Here is a 23,117-nt window from a genome sequence, read left to right as displayed (position 1 = left end):
AAGTACTGCATCACTTCATTTATCATAGGTAAGGGCCCCTGTGCCTTTTAGTCCAGTGAAGTCAAGCTACGGGAGACCTTAAGGTGGTGGGGATTCACATTGGGTTTGTGGACTGTAGTACTGAAAGCCTTAGTTACACCACATTAAGTCTGTAATTACACTCTGATCTGATGTGATTTCTGACATTTTGCACTTGTCAAAATGCAATTTTCCTTTTTTTTTTTTTTTGGTGCAAATGATTAAACAAAGTCTTCCCTGTTTATTTGGTGCAATGAAGTATAGCAGATAAAATGGGGGAAGGGGAAATTATCACCTTTAACAAGATTAATTTTTAAATGTTTTTATATATATTTGAAATTGTTAAATTGGTTTTGCTGAAACAGAATTTCACCCTTGAGATACTATTTGAATGTTGGTTTCAATAAAGGTTCTTGAAATTGGTACCACTGAGTTCACTTCATAAATCTTAGCATTAATTGGGCATGGTAACTTCCTTTTGGATAACAATTTCAGAAAAATAAAGGTTTCTAAAAATATAACATCAGTTTTGGATTTGATGCTTCTAAAATATTTTGAGGTCAAAAAAAAAAAATCTCTGTGAGATGTATAAATTCTCACCGAACTTTACTGCATTTTAAATAGTTCTTTTAAACAAAATAGATGACAGTTTTTCCCTTATTCGTTAATTTAGCAGAATTAGACTTACCCAAGTATCTGAAATAGCTGCTTATAGCACAGTGAGAAAGCTGGCTTCTCCTCTGCCTCTCATTACTAACCAAAAAGTAAACCTAAACAAATACCTTTGCCAAAATAAGATTTTATTTTAAAGTCATTTGAAAAACACGGAGCAAGGAAAGAGACCTAAGACTGAATGGATGTAGAATGGATATTCTTTCCTACCTCCACCAGTGGTCTTTTGTCATGCCAAAAAGTTGCTTTCTTTGGTAATTCCTATTTATTTTTAGCTTCCTGGAGAAGAGATCTTTTCCCATAAGCCATCTTCATTTTTTTTGTAGAGTAGAGCCTTATTTCCAAGAAACAGCGTGTTAGCCGGAGAAGGGTATTTCTTTAAAAACATCAAGGTAGATCTAATATGTTTAACAAAGTGGGGGGGCTCAGCCAGAGGTGACGTGGAAAGGTTCTGGAAAAACAAACAAGATTTGGGGCATGAGAGAAGAACCCTGCTCTGTTCCCTACTTTGATAAAGATGTCAGAGTCTCTCTGTGCTCCTTAAACATTAATCAGGCTGTTCTCAGATCACTATATATATATATATATATATATATATATATATATACACATATATATGTAATTTGTAAAATTACATAAGAAACGAGGTGTCCTGGGTTAATAAGAACAAAACAGTTGGTTGCCTACTGCTGCCCTGTGTAGATGTCCATCCAGGACTCCACTTACCCCTGACTGATACAGCAGCTAAACAGGGTCTGCCAATGGCATCCTCCAAACACTGAAGGAAAAGCTGCTGTTATCTAGTCTAATCCCTTTTTTTTTTCCTTACAGATGAGGAAACCAAGGTCCACAGATTTAAGATTTACCCAACATGTAAATTCTCACCTCTAGTATTTGCTTATCATCTTGCTGCAACCAGAAATCCACATGGGGAAATGGCATCCAGGAATATGGTCCTATACGAAGTTGTTCTGTCTCTGCATCGTAAATACTAATCATCTAAAAAAGAACGTTTTAAGGATAGAATTTAAGGAATGTTAATCAGCTTAAACCCTACCTTTAATGCAAGCTCCAGTGTAGTCTTGAAATTAAGGCATTTGTCTGGATGATAAGCTTCTTTCAGTTTTTGTCTCATAACTAACAGAAGCTGCTACTTACTGAATACTTTCCACCTCTCTGGTACTACACTTTGTGGGAAACAGACATTACTTTGTTTAGTTCTGACAACAGTCCTGCAGGAAGATGGCATTTTTCCCATTTTGGTTGGAAACCCGAGGCTCAGAGAGACGGGCCCGTTGCCCATGGTCACACGTCCATAAGAGTTAGGGCCAGGCCCAGACCCAGGTGTGTCTGACTGAAGTCCACACTCCTCAATGCTACATGAAACACTGCCTCATTATTCACACCCCGAGTAACCTTGAAACTTAAAAGTACACATGCCGTTGCCCCATCAGAAGAAGGGGAAAACCAATCTGTAAAAATGTTAATTTGCCAAATGATCAATTCCCTGAATTCTCAAATGTGCCAATGGTAGTTTTCAGCTTCACCAGCAATGTTCAATTTTGGTTACTGAGACTGAAATATGTCCTGAATCTTAGCTAAATCAAGGCTGTTATGCTACTTGAGAGGCTGCAAAAGGAACCCTAACAATGTCAAAGGGTTGGCAGAACAGACCATTGAATCCAGACATTTCCAATGAAAGTGGCAGTATTTCATAAGTGAGCAGATTTCTTTTGGGTGCTCTGAATGCAATTTCTATTTTTTTCACACTTTAAGCATTTTAAAAGGATTCTTTCACCCATTCCTCAAACAACGTGTAAGTCTTAGGTTTTTATTTTTCTAACTTTTAAAATGAAGGTGTTACTTAATTAAAAAGCACCCTAAGGCAATCAGACTCTTAAAATGATTTGATTATTTTGGGGGTTAATCAATTCATCCCAGCAAACCGGTCTTCAGTTACTTGGTCCAGAGGAGAGTGTGATCCTGAGGTGCAGAGGGGAGAAGGCTCTTCTTCCCCCTTAGCTCGCCTTTCTCTGCAGCAGCTTCACTGGCAAAGTCCTTACAAAGTAAAAGGGGCTCGTTCTCTCTGGATCTGGGCGCTGGGTGTTCACATACCTCCCCAACATCTTCACGGCAGAGAACTGGGGTCTTGAGCTTATAACTGAAAACGTTCATTATTATTCTACGTGACGTGTTCGTGATGGTTCCTGATCATGTACAACTTTAAAGAAGTGACAAACTTTTCATTTCTAAGGTCTATAAAACTTAAGACTTCGGAGTTTGATGCCCCCCTTTTTCCCTTAACCCCGTAACACAAAGATGATAATCAAACTCACTGGTCCTCCTGTTAAAGCTCGTGCGGCACGCAGCTCCTCCTCCGGACCACGGTCTTGGAAGGAGGCTCTGTAGATCTCCGAGGTTTTGATGTTGACAGCTGTGAGGGACAACAGGATGACTTCCTTGACAAAAGCCACAAGGGTTGGCACAGTCTCACACTTCTGCCACCACATGTAATAGAATATGGATGAGTCTCCCTCAGAGAGAAAAGAGTGGAAACTGAACAAAGTTACTCTTAGGTGTCTGTAGCATCTACCTTCCTGGAAAGGGATAATGCAGTCCTTTAGCCAAGCATCTCGCTGAGAAGAGCTGAGGCCTGAGCTGGACTAGGTAAGACCTGGTTCCAAACCAAGGGCCCCCCCACAGGAGGCACACCATCTCTTCAGGCAGCATGTGGCAAAGCCTCCCTGGTCAGCCCTGTGACCAAACATGGCTGCGAACATGGCCTGGGACTGGGGCCAAATTGGTGTTTGTGTGTTGGTTTTTACTATTTCAGACATACAAAGTATAGAGAATAAAGCAGTGAACACCCAGCCAAATAAATGTCACAGATATGGCAGGAGCCCTCTGTAGAGACAGCCAGGCTCACCCTATTACAGCCTTGGGAGTCCTAGGGGCTGTTACAGGAGGGAGGAAAGTTCTGGGTTTTCTTTAGCCGGGTGATTGCACACTTTCCTTTGTAGGATCTTTGTTCTCAATCAAAACCTTAATTAGTTCCCTAAGAAGGGAAGAAGATTCAATTGAATCTTCTTAGGGATTCGATTGAATCCCGAAGAAGATTCAAATTCAAATGCCCTGCTCCAGCCCCCAGAGCACTGGCTGGAAAAAAGCAGAGAGGCCTCTTGGGGGAGCAGAGACCACTGACATTCAGCTTTCCCCTAATGGGGGTGATGCCTACACTTTATATTTGCTACCCTGTTTCTTTTCACAGCCTTAGGATTTGGATGTTTTCTCTATTTTGTAGATAAAGGTTAGAGAAAGTAAGCTTCTTTCCCAGCAAATACACCGAGAAGTCAGGATCAGAACCTAAGGCTGTGACACACCGACAGCAACGGGCTTACTAGCTGGTGGAATCGGCCTTTAACCGGAGCTTGTCTTGTCAGTGTGAGACCAATAAACCTTCCGATCAACACGCTACTTACCAATGCCATAAATTACTGGAAAGTGGTTTTCATTTTCTTCCCGGTCATTTAATTCTAACACGTAAAAAAAAGAAATTTTAAGATCAATTTTTAATAAATACTAAACAATCGCTTTTATTTTCCATAAATAAAGGCCAAGAAGGAGTCCCCACTGCAAAAAGGGGGGAAATCAGAACATGAAAGGGACTGTGTCCCTGTTTCCCTGCTGAGCCCCAGAGCAGTAAGGTTATAGCGAACAAACCGCCTCTCCAGAGTCTGGGCCTCCCAGCCGCCTACACGCGTGGCGGCAGCTCCTCTCCGGGATCTGGCCCCTCCACCTTCCCAGAAGTACAGAGCAGACTGCTGAGAATCCCAAGGAAGGACAGAGGAGTTGCACTCAAGGGGGTGGGTCAGGATCTCAACTGAGGTTGAGCAGGATTTGGAGTGGGGAGGGCGGGGAAGGCCATCCCAGAAGATACGGGAAAAGCCAGAAGGCATCAAAGCATTTGACAAACAGTACCGCCTGCGACTGAGGCACGGATGCTGGGTCCTGCTTTAAGAGCAAGGGCAAAACATCCCCGAAATCTACAGCTTTGCTTTGGGAAAGATGGCAGAACTTACCTGTCACACATAATGTCACCAAGTGAATGTCATCTTCCTGTCTGTCAAATTCACCTACGATGAGAATTTAAAAACTGATGTCAAACAAGTTCCTTTAGGGACTTCCCTGGCGGTCCAGTGGGTAAGACTCCTCGCTCCCAATGCAGGGGGCCTGGGTTCGATCCCTGGTCTGGGAACGAGATCCCACGTGCATGCTGCAACTAAGAGTCCTCACGCTGCAACTAAAAGAAGATCCCACATGCTGCTGCAACTAAAAAGATCCCGCATGCCACAAGGAAGATCCTGAGTGCCACAACTAAGCTGGCACAGCCTAAAAAAATATTAAAAACAAAAAAAACAAAATCCATCTGCCAATATGTAAGCCAGTTCTGAGCTGTGTGCAGTATTCAAAAGATTTCAGGCATTTGACACACAATTTAAAGAAAATAAAAAGTTCCTTTAATTAGCAGAGCATATGCTGAACAAGTCAAGAAGGGGACAGAGAGTCGGATCCACTAGCCTTCCGGTCACAACCTGGCCTCTTATCAGAGGTCAGATCCACATGAGCTGATGCCCAGAACCCTGCCTGCCAAGGGACAGACGTGCTTCTAGCCTCAAGCTCAAAGGAAACTTCGACCAAGGCTTTCCATTCTTCTCTCCATTCTGAGAGGCTGGGGGGACAAATTCATAAGATTTTTACCCTTTTCCTAAATAACTTTTTTTTCCTGATTATCAGTCATAAAAAATTTGATCATTATGAAAAATTTGGAAAATACAGGAGAGTGGAAAGAATACGTGGGTTTTTAAAGATATAAGTGTATGGGCTTTTAATGCCCATAATCCTAGCAGTTAACATTCAGTATGTTTCCTGCCATATTTGTCCGTGCACCGCTGAGCTCAGATGTAGACAATTTTATATCCTGATTGTTTTGTACATATGTATTTTCTCATGTAATTCAAACCTCTTCATAAGTATTATTTTTTAATGGCTATATAACTGTTCCTCTACTAATGGACATTAGATTATTTCCAATTGTAAATAACATTCTACTGCCCATCTTTGGGCATAAATCTCTGTGTACATTTCAGATTATTTTCTTATAATACATTCCCAGAAGGGGAATTACTGGGTCCATAATGGACCATGATGCCAAATGGCTTTCCTGACAGGTTACACCAAAGTATGTTCCAGTGCTGCAGGAATACACCCACCTCACCGCCTCATGGTTAATCAAAGAACATCTTTTTTTTTTTTTTAATATTTGCTAATTTAACAGGGGAAAAAATTGGCTTTTATCGGGGTTTTAATTCTCTTCAGATTAAAATGGACATTTCTGCCCAGAAGGTGGTTCTTGTTTTCAAACAGTCCACAGCACTTGCTATTTTGGGATGCATCACCTGCTGTTTTGAAAGAAAATCTTGTCCCCATCCCATTACCTCTAAGCATTTAGCTCTTTGCTATCCTGTCTTTATGGAAGATTCCAAGCTGAGCAGTTTGTGTGGCTCCAAGCAGGTGCACCCCTCTGTACTGTACTAATAATTGGGATTTTGTACTAATTGGGATTTTTATCTAAGCAAGAATAGATACATATTTTTATCAAATCTGAGGAAGAAAGTGAACTTACTAAGAAGCTGATGAGTCAGTTTTTGTGACAACTGCCTGTCATCACTGAAGCCGCCCACGAGGTGCACTTCCAGCCTGGCAAAGAGACAGGAGGTGGTCAGAGGCCGAACAGCACGGGACAGCGTGTGCTGGGTCTGCTGTGAACTTTAGCTCTCGGCTCCCGGGCCCCGTTTACGCCTCAGCACACGCACAAGAACCCAGGCGGCACACTGGGACCCTGCCCGGGTGCCTGGGGGCCGAGCGGAGCTGTGTCTTAACACCAACACGATGCCACCTCGAGGCACAGGGTGAAAAAGGCTGCTCTGGAAGAAGACAACCATGTCACACTATGGACCCGCCCCGAGCTGGATGCTTCCCAAACCTCTTAAAAGTCTCAGCCTAAGAGGACCTGGGGTGCAGAACTGGGAAGGGCGGGACTGACACCTTCCCTGCACAGACGCCGTCTTCTCTACCACCCAGCGTCGTGGAGAGATGGGTTTGCATCTCCGTTTCACAGAGAAGGAAACTGCGTCTGTGTCTAAAGCACATGCTTATCTACAACACCAGCTTTTCCCAAAGTGTGTTCCCCTGAACACTGGCCTCATGAGACAGAAAAAAGTGTTCTTGGGGTTAAATAAGTCTGGGAAGCCTTGCCTACTCCCCAAGGGAGTCACCATGCACAGCAAAGCTCCAGGTAGGAAGCCCTACAGCTGGACAGACCGCACTAACCTTGTTAACCCTGAGTGCCCCGTGCACACTTCTCTGCTAACCCCTGGTCCTCAGCCTATGACAACCTGGCAACCAGAGCTTGGGAAAGTGTGGCCGTATTTCACATCCCTTCTCCTGACAGACGAAATCCTCCTGAGGAATGAACCAGAATCTTCCGCATCAGCAGCACAGGGCAAAGCATCAAGTCGCCTCATGACATCTTCTATCTCACAACTGTGTGCTGAGAATCACGGAGTTGGGCCCATGGCCCAGTCCGGCTACGTAACCTGGAGGGCCCAGCAGTCTGCACAAGCCACAAAGCCGTGAGGCTAGCCCAGCCTGTCGCAGACCTGGCAGGAGAACAGTTACATTTTAAAACTGCTCTGTGTTACACTAGTGAAACTTGGACAGAGAGGCTGGTCTTTTAAAGCCTTGGGATTCTAAGAACTTGCATAGGACTAGTTCATTCAAAGGAACTGCTGCCTTAGACTTCAAATAAGATGAAATGCCTGCCAGGCCCACCAACGAGAGAGAAAGGGGAGAGGACAGGCCAGACAGTGAGTACCAGCCAGACAGCCAGGCTGGGGTCATGGGCCTCCCGTTTAACTAACCCTGTGACTCTGGGAAGCTGAATCTCGGGGCCGCACATGTGAAACAGGTGGTCATGCTTTCTGTCACCGGTGAGAGGGTTGGGCGCTGTGGTGGACACCCAGGGCAGGCGTCAGCTGTCATACAGAATCCACGACACTGAGAACTGCACCCACTTCCTCCCGGCCATCTCCGGCTCCTCCCCAGCCCTGTTTTCCTCAGAGCCCTGTCCATCGTTAGAATCCTATTTTGCTGACATCTCCTTGCTATGGAATGTGAGCCCCGCGGGGGCAGGGTTTGTCTACTCCATTCACTGCTATGTCCCTAAAACAAGTTCTAGTTCACAGGAAACGTTCAACAAACAACTGCTGAAAGAATGAAGAGATTCCACCGCTGGGGTGTAACAAGGCAATGTCCGCAAAACGGACATCTAAGAGGACGTTACTGAGAACAGAACTACAGATTCAAAGTCAAACCTTCCCTTGTACCCGCCACCCATTCACTCCCTCAGCAACTACTGACGAGGGGCCGACGCTGGGCCACGTTCTGCTCCAGGGGGACCAGGCGGCCACTGTGCTGGTGACAGGCCACGTTGCTGGAACAGCTGCCACGGCTGTTTCCGCTACGTGATGGTGTCAAGTTCCCAATATCACAAAACAGAGTAGCGTGGAGCTCACCTTCCACATTGAGTGTGGTCGGAAAAGGATTTTATGGAGTTCATGATCAAGGGGACCTCAGCTTTGGTGTCAGTTCCGTCACAATGTGTCAAGCAGGTAGCCCCATTACCTGAAGAACAAGGGTGAAACGACTCATGTTATTCCCGATGAGAACTCGGGGAGCAGGCCAGGTCTACGCCTGTCCATTCGGACCGCCTCATCTTTGAACAGCCTGTAAAAGGAAAAATAGAGACGTCTGGGCTGCCCAGCCAACCCATCTGACCAGGGCCACAGGGAGGGGCCATGCAGATGGAGAAGAGGTAAGCGGAGCCAGAAAACGCAAATCGAGAAATTCATGGTCCCACGTGTCGGGTCCGTTTAAGTTAACGGTTTCCTTCATCTCTCTCATCATACCTGTGTGCCTCAGGACCACAATGTGACAAGTGGTGGCATCATCAGAACCCAGAATGGAGATGGAGCCTGTTTAAAAAAGAAATAAAATAAAATATCCAATAGCCTTTGGGGATAACGCCCAATTCACTGCTTCCTAACCTACCATCCTTTGGGGAGGTCACTGCAAGCTCTCTTTGCTGAACATACAGAAGGCCCTGGGGTCCCACTTGTTGAACAGACTGACCTCTGAGAAGTCTGGCTCTTTCCTGTTTATTAAAAAAAAAAATAAAATAGTGATGGAAATTAGTGAGGATTGAGTGACTAGAGAGGTGGAGAGAGCCAAAGTGTGCCCTACGTGGGAAACACACACTTGTGAGGTCTGAGGTGTGTGTATTATCTGACAGAAAAGCTAAAATAAAAAGGCAGCAGCAGTAACTACCATGTGGAACAATGTGAAGGAAACAAGGAAGTTCTGTTCTTTTTTCACCCTATAGAACAAGACCCTAGTACCTATGAAATAAGATGCAAAAATCTTTCCCCATTCTTTACAGTTGTAAAGAGAATCAGATCATATGGACTAGTGGATTGGGTGGCTCAGAAATCACAGACCTTCTTCACTTTCTTTAAAGAGGAGGAGGGATCCAGACCTTACCTGTCTCCTAATCTAGTAATTCCCACCTCTGGAAATCTGTACTGTGGAAATAACCTAAAATGCACTCAATCCCTGTGTTATCGAGAATGGCACAAAGCTGGGGACAACCACAGAAAAGGCAAGTAAATTATGCAGAACCAACTCACAACTGCTAACTGCACAGACATGAAAAAATGAAGACTATGGGAAAAGAGCTTGGAAATATAAACTGAAGAGCAAGATTCAAGTAAAAAAATTTAAGCTGCAAATATGCTGTTAATACAACAATGCTAAAAATGTTGCCACATATAGGGAAAAATACTGGAAGGAAATTCACGAATATAACCATGATTGTGTTAGAACAGGGCAAACACAAGTCATTTAACTGTCGCTCTAGTCTCCAAATATCTTATGATGTAATTATGTTTTTAAAGTAGAAAACCAAAAAGGAGCCCTCATAAATAAGCAAATTTATGAAAAGATAGGTTAATATTAGGTGTGAAAATTCTGACTAATTGAATATTTGTATAAATTATTAGTAAGCCTGGGGGGAAAAACTCAGGTGGTTAATTCTTTCATGAGAACTAAATTAAACTTTTTTTTCTTCAAAAACGTCAAATTGAGGCATCACTAAAATGTTTCATAATTTTCTTCTTACTTGCAACAAATAAACTGCTCAATAAACAATTTCCTAACCATGTGTGCAAATACAGAGCTTGTGTACTGTCTAGACCAGGGAACATTTTTATGGTCTTATACTGGCTTCTGGCCATTCCTCACTGTTGGTGCTAATTTAGGTTAGTACTTGCTTACTTAACAAAATACAAGAGATGTAAAAAAACATGACGATACACTTGATGAGTTCCAGAGGGTTCTCTTTTAATAAACTTTCATTAATTGGAAGCAAGACAGTTATAGTGAGACTGGCCCCTCCATTTAAGAAAGGAACTAAGTTGGGATTAGCAGATGCAAACTATTATATATAGGATAGATAAACAACAAGGTCCTACAGTACAGCACAAGGAACTATATTCAATATCCTGTAATAAACCATAACATAAAAGGCTATGAAAGAGTATATATATATAACTGAATCACTTTGCTGTACAGCAGAAATTAACTCAACAGTATAAATCAACTATACTTCAATAAAAAAATTTTTTTAAAGAAGAAAGGAACTAAGGACTGAATGAAGTGCAGTGTGTGATCAGACGGCTGAGTCGGGGAGAAAGAGATGCAGCCAATTGTGCAAAAACTCACAACACCTCATAGCAGTAAGCACTTTTCATTTTCACACCATTTCTCACCTTAATTCAAGATAAGATAAAGGAGAATGCAGAATTTCCTTTTTATTATTCCTTTAATACTTACCTCTTTTTGTTCTTTTCGGGGAGGGGGAGGGAGAAGTCACGGCAAATTTTTACCACTTATTTTCACAACTTGGTCACCACCCAAAAGCAAAGCTATTTCTGAGAAATGAATTATCACTTGCGTGCCCAAGACCAAAAATCACAATGTCTCTCATCGACACAGCTCCTACTATTTCCCAGAGAAACAGAAGCACAAATTATCAGGAGAGAGAATGGCCAGAAAGTGAAAACAGCAACGTTGCTTTGGTCTTTCACTTCAAAAAATGAAAAAAGGTTAGCCAAAGTTCTCCTCTGTGGAAAAACACACAGTCCTACTTTATAAACTCGCATCCTTTCTGAAACAAAAGCAGTCGTTTTCTGAACTTTTCCTGAACTTTTTTTATTCGCTGGACGCTCAGATTCACGAAAAAATATCTTTTCCCTCAGTCTCTCCCTGCTACGGCTCATCCTCATTTCCCAGTCCCTATCGGATGGCACTGTTCTCTTAACCCAGGGGTCAGTACACTTGTTTCAGGAAAGGGCCAGACAGTAAGTATCCTGGGCTTTGCAGGCCGTGCGGTCTCAGCTCCTCAGCGTGAAAGCAGCATAGACGACACATGACAAGTGGCCGTGGCTGTGTCCCCAGAAAGCTACTTATGAGTGACACTGAAATTTGAAGAAGACGGAAGAGCAAGTATGAGAGTGCTGCCAGGCGCAGCCCTCAGAACTGAGCCTTCCTCCCACCCCTCGGGCGCTACCTCATTTCAGTCCTTTCTTCCCTTACACCTAAATTCCTACGATATAGTGCCCGGGGGACTCTCCCTGAGCCAGTGACCTGGGCATTAGGCTGAGCTTCGGTGCTCCATCCCCTCCTCTGGGAAACGGGGCAGATGACGGCCACTCCTTAGGCTGCGGGAGGATTAACTGACAGCAGGTCTGTAGGGGGTGGCTGTCACCATTCCCCACCTCTGGTCCCCTGTCCTGACCCCGCTTTTCTGCTCAAAAAAACCCTTCTGAGGAATAATTCCAGGGGTTTATAAAGATTTAGCTCTGTGAACGTTCCTAATGGGGAAAGAGCATAAATACTGCGCATGCTTAAAGGCAGGAACGAAGTTACGTGGAATTCCACGGGACTGTTTCTCAAGAGGCCGCAGGACCAGTTCCTGAGCATCCAGTGACTGGTTAAGAACAAAGGCTCTAGACAGCACCGCCCAAAGGTGCTTTCTGCAGCGATGGCAAGGATCTGTAACTGCCCTGTCTCATACAGCAGCCACTGGCCACATGTGGCTGTCGAGCACTTGAAACGTGGCTAGTGTGACTGAGGAGCTGATTTTTAAATTTTATTAAATTTTAATTAACTTAAATGTAAATCGCCACATGCAGCCAGTGGCTAACATATTGAGCACTGCTGCTCTAGAGGCAAAGGCGGACCACCTGGGTTGTGATCCAGGCTTCACCACTCACAGGATGTGGGATCTTGGGCAATTTACTCCACCCTCTGTGCCTCAGGGTCCCCATCTGTAAAATGGGAACAGGAGCAGTACCTGCTTCCTAGGGCTGGGATGCTCAGCAAGTTCCACGGCATTGCTATCATTGTTGCTGTTGTTACTATTATCCTATGCTAAGCATAGCTATGGACAGGCTTGTAAGTGCTGCTACTGCATACTCACAACCTACTGTCACATGAAAAAGACACGTTATAGAACAGAATATATAGTATGCTATCATGTAAAAAAGTATAGCAAAATGTGAAGCATGGTTGTGGTCACAGATTCTTTTTTCTTCTTTTTGAGATTTATAATTTCTGTTTCCTTACCAAGGAGACACTACTTGTTATTTAAAAAAATAATTAAACCTTTCATTTCTCCACACTGCACGTCAGCTGAAAGATCCATCTAAACCCCTGCCACGTAGGTACGACCTACCCCTCCCAGCTTATCTTCCACTCTGCCCCTCCTGCCCTCTCTGCCAGTCCACCCACCTTCGGGGCCCTTCCCCTCCCGCCCAGGGGCCACAGGGCACAGTCCAGCTTGCTCAGCTAGAATGCCCTCCCCCTCTTCCCTTAGGCTGCTGAGATGGAAGTGCCCCCACCCCGCCCCCCCCCCCGTTCCTGTAAGGCAAACTGGTCCCCACTACACAGCATTTCTAGGCCACGTCTCCCCAGAGAAGCTAAACCTCCCTTCTAGGGGGCCAGCCGCCCTGGTATCTCATCTCATTCCCCGCTCTCTACACACTTAGGGGGCTGCTTTGGACACTGATCTAACTTTTTATCATAGAAAATTTCAAGCAGACGTAAAAATAGGGTGCCACCTATATTCTTTAGGCAGCTGCAATTTTTCTCCCTTGGTGAGTCGTACTCCCAACTACACCAGTTCATGGTGTGGCAGTGACACAGTACAAGGAAAGTACTTAACACTTAACCTAGTGTCTGCTAGGTGCCCCGTATGTGTTGGCTAATATCACTACTGTTTTCTTGAAATGCAAGTTGAGAATCACACAGAGTTGTCCTCTTTTCCCTGTCAGTAACACCCGCCCCCCCCCCCATCTTTTGGGTCATTTTCAGGGGTCATTCTGATCAGACATTTGTGTAACAAATATTTACAAAGCACAGATTCACTGACAAGGACTGCCCTAGGCTCTGACGATACAAAGACACACTGTCTGCCTTCAGGAAGCTTACATTCTGGGGGTGAGACCAAAGGAAAATAAACAAAACAAGCATGCAGACAAAATCACCCTGCAACTGTTACAGAAGAAAACCCAAAAATACCTTCCCTGAGCCTACAGACTCAATCTGGTTCCCCGGCTTCACTCTGCAGAGTCAAAAGGGGCATTTTTTTTCCCCTTTATGGCACTTAATTAACAGTCATGGTATTTGAGCCACCCTGTGATTAAAAAACATCCCCACCCTATAAATGTCCTGATTGTGGGGAAAGAGGCAAACACCATAGGCAACGTACATTAGAGGCTCAACATGAATCTCTTAAATCAATGAAATGGTTGATTTCCCCTTAACTGGGTCTGGGGCAAGTGGGAGGTTTGGTTCGGATTTTTTTTTTTTTTTTTTTTTTACAGTAAGAACCCTTTTCTAAACAGTCTCTGCATAAGCTTGGACTAAGGGTTCAGAGATCCATCTAAGGACAAAAGCAGGAAACAAAACAAAACACCCTTCCATAGGGTGTGGTTTCTCAACACGCCCCAGCTGGGTGAAAATAGGACCCTTTCTTCCGACTGAAACTAACCGGGAGCCCCAGATCCCGGGTCTAGAAGACTAGGCGACCCGCCAGGACACCCCTGCCCACCCCAGAAAACCTCCTGCTTCCTGAGGACCCAAGGACGATGCCGCGCTCACCACGGGTGGGGATCCCCGGCGAGGGAGCGAGCAAGGGCGCTGCCCAGATTTGCCTAAACGGGCCAAGTCCGGATTGGAGATTGGGACCGCCCTGTCTGGAAAAAGGGGGTCCCGGGGTGTCCTCAAGCCGCGGTGCTGGGCGACCCTGGACAAGTCACCTAACCTCTCTGGGCCCCCGTTCCCTCCTTTGGAAAAGAGGGGCCTCAGCAGATGCCCTCTAAGGTCCAAAGAAGGTAAAAGCTCCACAGATGGCTCAAGCGAGGGCAGAAAACTCTGCTGCCGACGGCCTGGGCTCCGGATGTGCCGATAGCACCTCCGCTGCGCCAAGTTTCGAGCCTGATTCGGGGAGAGCGGGTGGTGGTGGCTGGGTGAGGAGGGCTCTGGACCGCCTGCGGATTCCCTCGGGCCAGCCTCGAAGCCCCCCGCCCGGGCCCTGCTCACCTCCAGAAGCGGGTGGGCTCGGACGAGGTCCCCAGCGGACTGCGGCAGCCTCACTCGCCGCCCCTCCACGAGCAGCGGCATCGCGGAGGCGGCCACCCCGGCAGGCCCAGGGAGGCGGCGGCCTCCTCAGCCGCGGGCCGCCCGCCGCCCCTGCCCCCGCCCTCGCCTTCGCCTTCACCCTCGCCCTCGCCCTCTCTCTCGGGCCGCCCCGCCGCCGCGCCCAGCCGCGGGTGCCACCGGGAAGTGGAGTCCGACGGAAGCGGTGCAGCCCCAAGAGGCTGAGGAAATCTATGGGGGGGGGGGGGGGGGGGAAGGGGCGCATGGCCCCATGGGAAACGTAGTCCAAACGGGAGGGAGCGGCTCGCCTCCGCTAGGGGCGCTGGGAAATGTAGTTCTGAAAGCGTGGCTCACATTTCAGCCAACCTGGCCTGAGTGCGGGCTCTGGGGTCGCCGCCTGCCTAGGTTCATATCCCGGCTGTACCACTTCCCATAGTGACCTTGAGCAAGTTTTACGAGTTTCCGAACCTGCCGTTCTGCGCCATAGGATTGTATTTAATAGTAAACACAACCTGTCTTAAACTGGGAAAATGGAGCCTAAAGTTTGCTAGCGCCACACATTCAGAAATCATTAATAACACTTGGTGCTTGACATTCAGTAGGCACTCATAGATGGATTAAGAACCCTGGGAGTAAAGATCAGCAAGATACCCTACAGACCCTACTGAGGACAGGTACCCTGGCGTGAGACTTCTCACCTTATTTGAGTTTAAAATAGTTTTAGCTATTCTAAAACTTGGAAATATTACCCAAATAGATCCAACTCCACATTAACCAAACTAATTTTACAAAAGACTGGTGGGACGAAAAAGAGGCCCCACTTCACACAGAGCAAAAACTATTAGAATGTCTACAGGATGCTGTAATAAGCACTGCCTGGCAGGTGGAGCCCTCTGGCCCTTCCCCTCCAGTTGAGATTAAGTTGGTACTAAGTAGGTAATACAGGTGAAACGGAAGTTATCTTTGCCTTGAAAAGACCTTTCCATGAAAATGCTTCCAGCTTAACTAGACTTTCTCACAAGGTAACCAAACAGCTGACTTTACGTGCATTTTCATCAAATCCTCACAACCATAAAGTAGGTATTAGTAATTTCCACTTTTATTTTCAAAGTGGAGCTCAGAGAGAGGCTAGGTAACTTGCTCAAGGTCACACAGCTGATTAGAAAGAGAAGACAGGTCTGACACCCATGACATTGGTCCTTTCACACTTGTATGAATTGGCCACTTCTCATTAAAGAAGACCTGCCCATAGCAGACAAACAAAATGATGGACCCTGGAACTCCTACCCCAGTTGAAAACCTGCTTTTGAGTAAGAGGGATAGGAAAATCCTGTTTTCATATATAATTCCCAAGGAGATTAAACAACTTTTTTTTTTGCACAGATGTTCCTTAAAAGCATGTAACTTTTTGGAAGTGTTTGTTTTCCTTGGACTCGCTGGGTGTGATCAAGGAGAGTCAGTGACACTTCAGATGCACCTGGAAGCCATTCTCATCACCAGTATGCAATTATTTTTGAGTACTTGCAATCACACTGGCATTACTTTTGCCTCTTTAATAAAGTATCAATTAAGTAAAGTCTCAGTTGCAGTTTTCTACTGCAAAACGGTGCTTTAATACAGTAGATCAATAAATATAAAATAAAAAAAACACAGGAGTCAAAAGAACATTTACATGAGAAGCTTCTTTATTGGGGTACCTCCCTTTATTGGCATAAGGACAAAAGTTCCAGATTAACCATGTCATTGTTTTATTTTCACAGTATTTTTTTCTCAAATTCCTTTGAAATTTTAGACTTATTTGTCTAAATACTTCTACATTAAAACTACTTCTCAACTCACAAAGACCCCACTTACTGTTAATTTCTACAGACACATCTTCAATTACTCATTTTATCCACTATACAAAAATCCTACCTTTTTGTCAGCAGTTAAAAAAACAGAGAACCTAAAGGCTCTCAAACAACTTTCCACCAAGTCACCAAAAGAAAATCACCAATACCCAAAACTTTTTAAAACAATAAAAATTTCTTATTTTCCAAAAACATATTTACAGACTGAAATTCAAACTCTACATTGCCATCAATGTAAATATATGAGAGCATACAAAGCCCTAGGAAAGAGACAGTATTTCATTATAAAATATTTGTGATCAAGAAAATATCACTTGCCTTTAAATAAAGAATAGGAAAGTGGCAGAAAAATAAATATATTTAAAGGTGTCCATTTTCACAAATAACAAGTACACAAATAAGGTATGAAGCTAAAATATGCAGGAGCTTCAAAATGACTAGCAGCGCTTGCACAAATTTATCATACAGCGAGGTTGTTTAGACTCCTCTCTCTCAGTGTTTAGTTATAAAAATACAAAAAGAGCCTCGCCAGAGGATTTCACTGAGCTGGAATCCATGGTACGAACAGCCAGTAGACAGGGACTGTAGCTGTAACCATGACCTACTGTTGCTAGCAAAACCATTCCACCAAATAACCTAAAATCCCCTCTCTTCCCCTACTTCTGGACAAAGAAATTCTCAATGATCAATACTACATTCCACTACAAGTAGTTCCAGTTCTGACAGCACTTCTGGGAGAGTCAGGGTAAAACACTGTGAGCTGTGTTTTATAAAAGTCCAACCCTACTTCAGTCAATGTGAATTACATTTACCTGGAACTCCTTTTTTCTTTTAAACCCATTTTTACACTCACAAATGTACGATGTGTCTGATTCTGTTTCTCTAAATCCTCTCTCGTCCCTCTAGGCTTTTATTAGTTTCTGAAGTCCCTGGAGATCTCCTTCAGTGCCAGCTCCAACTTGCAGCATCCAGGACCAGCCCTGGCCCCCTCCCCACACTTTGCTGCTATCTTCTCTGCACCCCACTGAAACCGCGGAACACAAATACAGTTACAGCAGAGGGGAAACAGCGTATCCAAAAGAAACTCATTCTGAAGACTTCAAAGAGTGTCCTTGAGGATTTTTCAGTGAAAAGATATCATATCAACAAAGTCCTGTAAGTATGGCTCTGACAAAAACCTCGTTAAAAATGCAATCTGTTAAAATAGGCTGTTGCTGATATTAGAAATTTCACAATAATTATGTCAAAAAGCTGTAACAAAAAAATGTATACATTAAACAAATGAGCCAAGCTTTCAACACTTATCATCAACTCCACCGTAAAATATTGCACATGATATCCTGTCTTTTCCTTTTTTTTTTTTTTGCAGTACGCGGGCCTCTCACTGCTGTGGCCTCTCCCGCTGCGGAGCACAGGCTCCGGACGTGCAGGCTCAGTGGCCATGGCTCACGGGCCTAGCCACTCCGCAGCATGTGGGATCTTCCCGGACCGGGGCACGAACCTGTGTCCCCTGCATCGGCAGGCGGACTCTCAACCACTGCGCCACCAGGGAAGCCCCTGTCTTTTCCTTTTGTCTGTACAGGAGCAAAACAGAAAAAACAAAAACAAAACAAAAAACCCAACCACGTCTGTTCAGACATTAGCGTAAGTCTAACTTGAAAGTGAGACGCCTGAAGCACGTACTCGCTCTAGTTCAACGCGATGCTCAAACAGTATGAACCTTGGTACTGAAGGGCACGACGGGAGGAATATCAGTCTCAATCACAAATCCTTGTGATCGTGGGGGACTGGTCTGGCAGGTATAAGACAGGTGGGGAGCCCACACTACTTGAAGGACTGCGGAAATGCGCATCAAAGGAGCTCGGTGTAATCCCAGCTTCACCTTTCAAAAAATCATCTTCTTCATCTTCCACCACCTCCTGCACAAAGAACAGAGATTATCAACAAGATATCAAGTGGCAGTTTGAAATGCTTTCAAGAATCCCTTTCCTCAGGAATGTGCTACTTCTGGAAAGACAAAGGTGAAGGAAAAGAATCTTAATTTCGAACGCTTCCCAATGCACACTTCTTTATTATGAACCATCCGCACAACTGCTCATCACACGTTGTGTTTGTTTAAAGTCTGATTTTTTGTTTTTGAACAGATTTTAAGCTCAATGAGGGCAGGTAACATAATATGTCATTCTTGCTCAATCTAACATAATGTGAATGAATGAATGAATGACCATCCTCCTCAAACGCAAAATTTAAAGAAAGAATAAAACTAAAAAGAGCTTTCCAATGATTACTTATAAAAAAGAAGACAGGCACATTAAAGCTGACTTTTAATACAGAAATGAATGCGCCACAAAGAAACAAATGGTGACATTTTTTATTATTGGATTCTAGTTTTCTCCTTTGGCAATAGCTGCCTCAGCTCCATGGCCACGCACTGGAGGACATGCTGCAGACCTGCATCTTCACCACCTATTCATGAAAACCTACAAAATTAATGTTAACTTCTGGGAACATTTCAACGGTAAGCAGATCTGAGACTGTTACTTGGTGGTAACGATCAAGTGGTAGAGATCTAAATGTGTTAAGCCGACTTTTAATTACCATTCACTTCCCAAAGTCAGCATGTGAAGTGTCTGGTTTGAACAATTCATTAAAAAACAAACACTATTCTCGTAAGAACACAACCTGGGCTTGGAATTCTGTAAAGGCAGAATGAACAAATGTATTTTTAAAGTGTAACATTGCTATTAACTATTTGACTGTGCTCTGTAACCACATAGGAGATTCCCAGAAAGTATGTTGAATCATAAATTTACCTTTTTAATGGGTTTCTTAAACTCCTGAAGCTCTTCTGCACTCATGTCTTCCCATACCTGATAAAGAGGATCAATGAATTTCTTTGACCTGTCAAGAAGATCAGGTTTCAAAATCAAATTAAATACTACAGCAAAGGTCACCACATATTTAACTCTTTTCTCACAAGACCCATTACCCAAAATGAAGAAGTAAAAACTATCGCTCAAATAATAATGGTGTCCAAAAATATCCTATGTAGGTTCTGTAACTAACGGGGCTCCTTCTTTGTAAGAGTTCATCCACTCACGTAGATGGAGTATTACACTTACTGTTTCTCAACTTTTCATTTTCAAGTGAAATTACTTCTCAACTTTGCAAAGATTAACGGTGAATTATAATATGTCCAAATGAAGGTGAAATTATATTATTCTGGAAATTCCTTTTTAATATTCCTATAGTCATTTACTAAAAATAAATCTGGGTAAAAAGACCAATCTGGTTTCAGTCAACCAAGACTTGGGGGACCAGATAATCCCAAATCATTGTGTTGTTAGTTAACAAACTGTCATAAGCAGAAATCCTGCTTCCTTATATATATATACATTTGAAGTTAAGACTGGCCTGGGGGTTTTCCAGAACTCCCCATCCAGATAAATCACTTGGCATTTGCTTATCCTGTGCAACAGTATGGGATGTGGTCTCTAGAAGAAGGAACAAGTCATTTGGCAGAAATTTATGAGCCAAGAAAAGGCAGCATCCTCCCTATCCAGGTACCTCTATCCCCAGCCTCTTGTATTTTTAAACCAACAGGTTTCAAGAAAAACAAAAACCTCTTGGTGTCAATCTGGGCTCCTACTGAGGGAGAGACCTGCAAGCCCTCGTGTGCCACGACCCTCAGCAGGCTTGAACAGGCTTCTCCACACTGGGCCTGGAAAACACGCAAGGAGACCACGAGACCCTATCAACGACCAGAAGGGTCACTCACCACAAAGAAACCCCAAATCCCGATCCTGGTAAAGGCACATACACACCGCATTTAAATTCACCATCGAAAGGTCGACCGTCTAAGTGTACCTACCTCTTCAGTACACAAGGATCGAAGGGGAAGAAAGTGTCAAGTGGGTTCGTGCAGGTTTGCACTGAGTCTCCCCCAGCAGTGTTTCTGATAACTGGCAGCATCTGGCGGTTGTTCCTCTCAATGAGGGTGTAGCAGAAAACAAGCTGGTATTTGCTGTGGAATAATACCAACACAGACAGAGGCATTAATGTGCTGGAATTACTCTGCATGGACACGCCCGTTCATGTGTGACAACTACCCCGACTACATAGATCTTATTGAACATAACAACTACAAGAAAAAAAATAACATAAAGTAGAAAGTAATGCTTTTGGGGTACAGTCCTCTGGGCCTACTATTTACAAGTTAGCTAAGGAGAAAGAATATGTGCTATCACTTTAAGAATATGAGAGTGGGCTTACATTACTAATTAGGCACAACTCACTAAAAATTAATGCATTCACGGTAATTCTTTTAGTTTACAGAATTATGTAGCTGTATTTACTTATTTTTTACTGTTTGTAAGAATTAGTGGGTTGGTGAAAAAGGGATTCAGGATTCACTGAGAGGGGATATGGGTTGTTGGTAGAGAAACTTGGCTGTTGAAGATATTAAGGAGGGTACTAAGGGAAAGCCATGGGGTTTACTGAATCACGACCTCAGAAAGTGGTGTGGTAAAGAAAAGAAAAGCCATAGTGAGTGAAAACAGTTAAGTGGACAGAAAAACTTGCGATAAAAACCAATAGGACCAGGACTTCCCTGGTGGTGCAGTGGTTAAGAATCCACCTACCAATGCAGGGGACATGGGTTCGAGCCCTGGTCCGGGAAGACCCCACATGCCGCGGAGCAACCAAGCCGGTGAGCCACAACTACTGAGCCCATGCGCCTAGAGCCCGTGCTCCGCAACAGGAGAAGCCACTGCAATGACGAGCCCTTGCACTGCAGCGAAGAGTAGCCCCCGCTTGCCGCAACTAGAGAAAGCCCATGCGCAGCAACGAAGACCCAGCATAGCCAAAAATTAATTAATTAATTAATTAAAAAAAACAACAACAACAAAGCCCAACAGGACCATATGTTGTCAAACTCCCTGGTGGTTATGACTTAGGAACTTCAAAAATCACTCACTGGGCCACTTCTTTGCGAGGAAGATTTAGCTCACCTTTGCCAACGCTCCCCCTCCCACCCTCCCTCCCACGGTACTCATTCAGGTATCTGTTCTCAGGCTCTTAGGTCACTACTGCTATTTTAAGCACCATATGTTCATTTCTGTTCCATTAGCCAAGGATCACATTTGACTCTTGGTGTTAAATGGCCAAACCACACTGGAGTACTTCGCAATATTCGGTAAAAGTGAAGATGTGCACCTCCTACAACCCAGCAACTGCACTTCTGGGTGACAGGAAGTATGTGCCTGTGTACCAGGACACACACACAACCATGCACCCACACTGAAAAAGGAAGACAGCTTAAATCCCAACAAAGAATCGATGTTTTAAAATTATGAGAACATTACGCAGCAGTCGAAATCAAAATACAGCTATTTGAGTCAATATAGCAGAAGCAGTAGCTACAGAATGATACATAAATTCCTTGACACAGACCTTTATTTCGACCTCTTGCTCTCAGCCTCACGTCTTACTCCTAACGTCCATGCTAATCCCAAACCCCAGATCTAGAGCCTCTCTGGCCAGTCTGCTCCTCAACTGCAGCCCTCTACTCCCACCCCATGAATATTCTACGGGCAGCTGCCTCTGCTTTGCTCCATCCATCCTACTCTTCCAGCTGCTTTCTATCTTCCCGCGATGTGCTGGAAATGTCCACCCACTGGACACTGTTGCTTATTGGTTTCTTATCTTAATTCTTTACTACCATTTTTGAGATCTGAGGGAGAGAGAATACCTTGAACTAGATGGCCAGCGAAGGAAAAATAAGCCTGCTGAATGAGAGCAACAAGATGTCTAAAGGGGACTGAGGGATGCAGAAATTATTCTTATCTTCTAATAGCTCAATCTGTTAAAGATTTTAAGCTATGATCCTGCCCTCAATATCAGGATAAGATACCCAAGGTCTCCAATTCACTTTCTACGTGAAGCAAAATAATTCAGTGAATGCTTACGAAGGAGCCGGCCTGCCGGCATTCAAACCTTAGCTCTGCCACAGTCTAGCCATGAGTCCACACAAGTCATTCAATCTCTCTGTGCCCCCCTTCTTGCCATTTATAAATAGGGATTAATAATACAGTCATAGGATTGTGTGAGGATTAAGTGAGTTCTATGCAGAGTGCTTATCAGACCTGTGCTGGGCACACAATAAATGCTACGCACATCAGCTGTAGCCACAAGGCCCTCAATGAACCAATTTCCTATTGTTGGATGTTTATCTCATGTCCAGTCTATTTTTATTACCATTATGAGAGTCACTCTAATAAACATCTGTGGTTTGTACCTCTCAGCTTGCTAGCTGCCTTACTTATTTCAAAGTGCCTAAGCTTCTGCTGAATTATCGTCCTCAGATTAAAAAGTAGTAGCAATTTCCAGTGCAACCTAAGTATAAAAACAACACCTTCAATGCAGTGCTTTCCACAAGTACTGGGTTACTGGTTTTTAAATGTTTTTTGCTATTAATTTTGTTAAATAATTCCATAGAAATTTAATGGAATTTTATAATACTAACATAAATTCACTAAGAAATAACTTCCACAAATAGAGCATAAATAACTTACTTTGTGATTGCAGCAAAAAAGTTAACTACCGAGGGCAGGCAAATCTTCAGAGGATTTAGCTGACTCATCACTATCCGTTCAAAATTTAGACTTTGAAGGTACCTCAAACCTTTGATTAAAAAACAAAAGATTTTTTTAAAAGATACAAACACAATATAGTCTAAGCAGC

General features: G+C 44.0%; 3 protein-coding genes across 12 annotated transcripts in view; 1 reads left to right on the top strand and 2 right to left on the bottom strand.

Moving 5' to 3' along the window:
* The window catches only part of PDXDC1 (pyridoxal dependent decarboxylase domain containing 1), a 51,626-nt gene extending 49,511 nt beyond the window's left edge, over positions 1-2,115 (top strand). Inside the window, exon 24 of the mRNA XM_032604032.1 lies at positions 1,522-2,115. Within this exon, the coding sequence (XP_032459923.1) occupies positions 1,522-1,581 (60 nt within the window). The 3' untranslated portion in view covers positions 1,582-2,115. The remainder of the gene's footprint in view (positions 1-1,521) is intronic.
* On the bottom strand, positions 177-14,694 carry NTAN1 (N-terminal asparagine amidase). 4 transcript variants are annotated; one of them, XM_032604034.1, is made up of 10 exons: positions 14,470-14,694; positions 8,860-8,962; positions 8,718-8,783; positions 8,325-8,433; positions 6,374-6,447; positions 4,770-4,823; positions 4,170-4,223; positions 3,027-3,124; positions 1,576-1,689; positions 177-1,141 (listed from the first exon to the last, which is right to left on the bottom strand). In XM_032604034.1, the coding sequence occupies exons 1-10, from the start codon at positions 14,548-14,550 to the stop codon at positions 962-964; spliced, it is 933 nt and encodes a 310-aa protein (XP_032459925.1). In that variant the 5' UTR covers positions 14,551-14,694; the 3' UTR covers positions 177-961. The 4 variants fall into 4 exon arrangements, with proteins under 4 accessions (XP_032459925.1, XP_032459926.1, XP_032459927.1 ...); XM_032604035.1 differs by lacking the exon at positions 8,860-8,962 and having other exon boundaries at positions 14,470-14,638; XM_032604036.1 differs by lacking the exon at positions 8,860-8,962 and having other exon boundaries at positions 8,325-8,535; positions 14,470-14,625.
* A 1,495-nt stretch (positions 14,695-16,189) lies between these two features.
* The window catches only part of RRN3 (RRN3 homolog, RNA polymerase I transcription factor), a 28,662-nt gene continuing 21,734 nt past the window's right edge, over positions 16,190-23,117 (bottom strand). For 3 of the 7 annotated variants that reach the window (XM_032606271.1, XM_032606273.1, XM_032606272.1), the window contains 4 exons: positions 22,949-23,057; positions 20,248-20,400; positions 19,190-19,277; positions 18,031-18,295 (listed from right to left, as the gene is read on the bottom strand). In XM_032606271.1, the coding sequence (XP_032462162.1) occupies positions 18,134-18,295; positions 19,190-19,277; positions 20,248-20,400; positions 22,949-23,057 (512 nt within the window). In that variant the 3' untranslated portion in view covers positions 18,031-18,133. Of the gene's footprint in view, positions 18,296-19,189; positions 19,278-19,999; positions 20,098-20,247; positions 20,401-22,948; positions 23,058-23,117 lie in introns of those variants that run through there. The other 4 variants (XM_032606269.1, XM_032606275.1, XM_032606274.1 and 1 more) reach the window with 4 other exon arrangements.

This window comes from Phocoena sinus, chromosome 15, assembly GCF_008692025.1.
Source record: "Phocoena sinus isolate mPhoSin1 chromosome 15, mPhoSin1.pri, whole genome shotgun sequence".
In the NCBI taxonomy this organism is placed as follows: Eukaryota; Metazoa; Chordata; class Mammalia; order Artiodactyla; family Phocoenidae; genus Phocoena; species Phocoena sinus.
Note: the sequence above shows the minus strand (reverse complement) of the source record. Positions and strands in the feature narration are given on the sequence as shown.

Bases quoted from the DNA above. Each gene is read 5' to 3' on its own strand.
- NTAN1 (XM_032604034.1), bottom strand. From the start codon at position 14,550: ATGCCGCTGCTCGTGGAGGGGCGGCGAGTGAGGCTGCCGCAGTCCGCT. The intron at 6,448-8,324 runs GTGAGCTCCACG...TCTCTTTGCCAG, and splicing joins GACCACACTCAATGTGGAAG to GCTGGAAGTGCACCTCGTGG. The intron at 1,142-1,575 runs GTGAGAATTTAC...TTGTTTTTCCAG, and splicing joins ATGATAAGCAAATACTAGAG to AACCTTTCCACGTCACCTCT.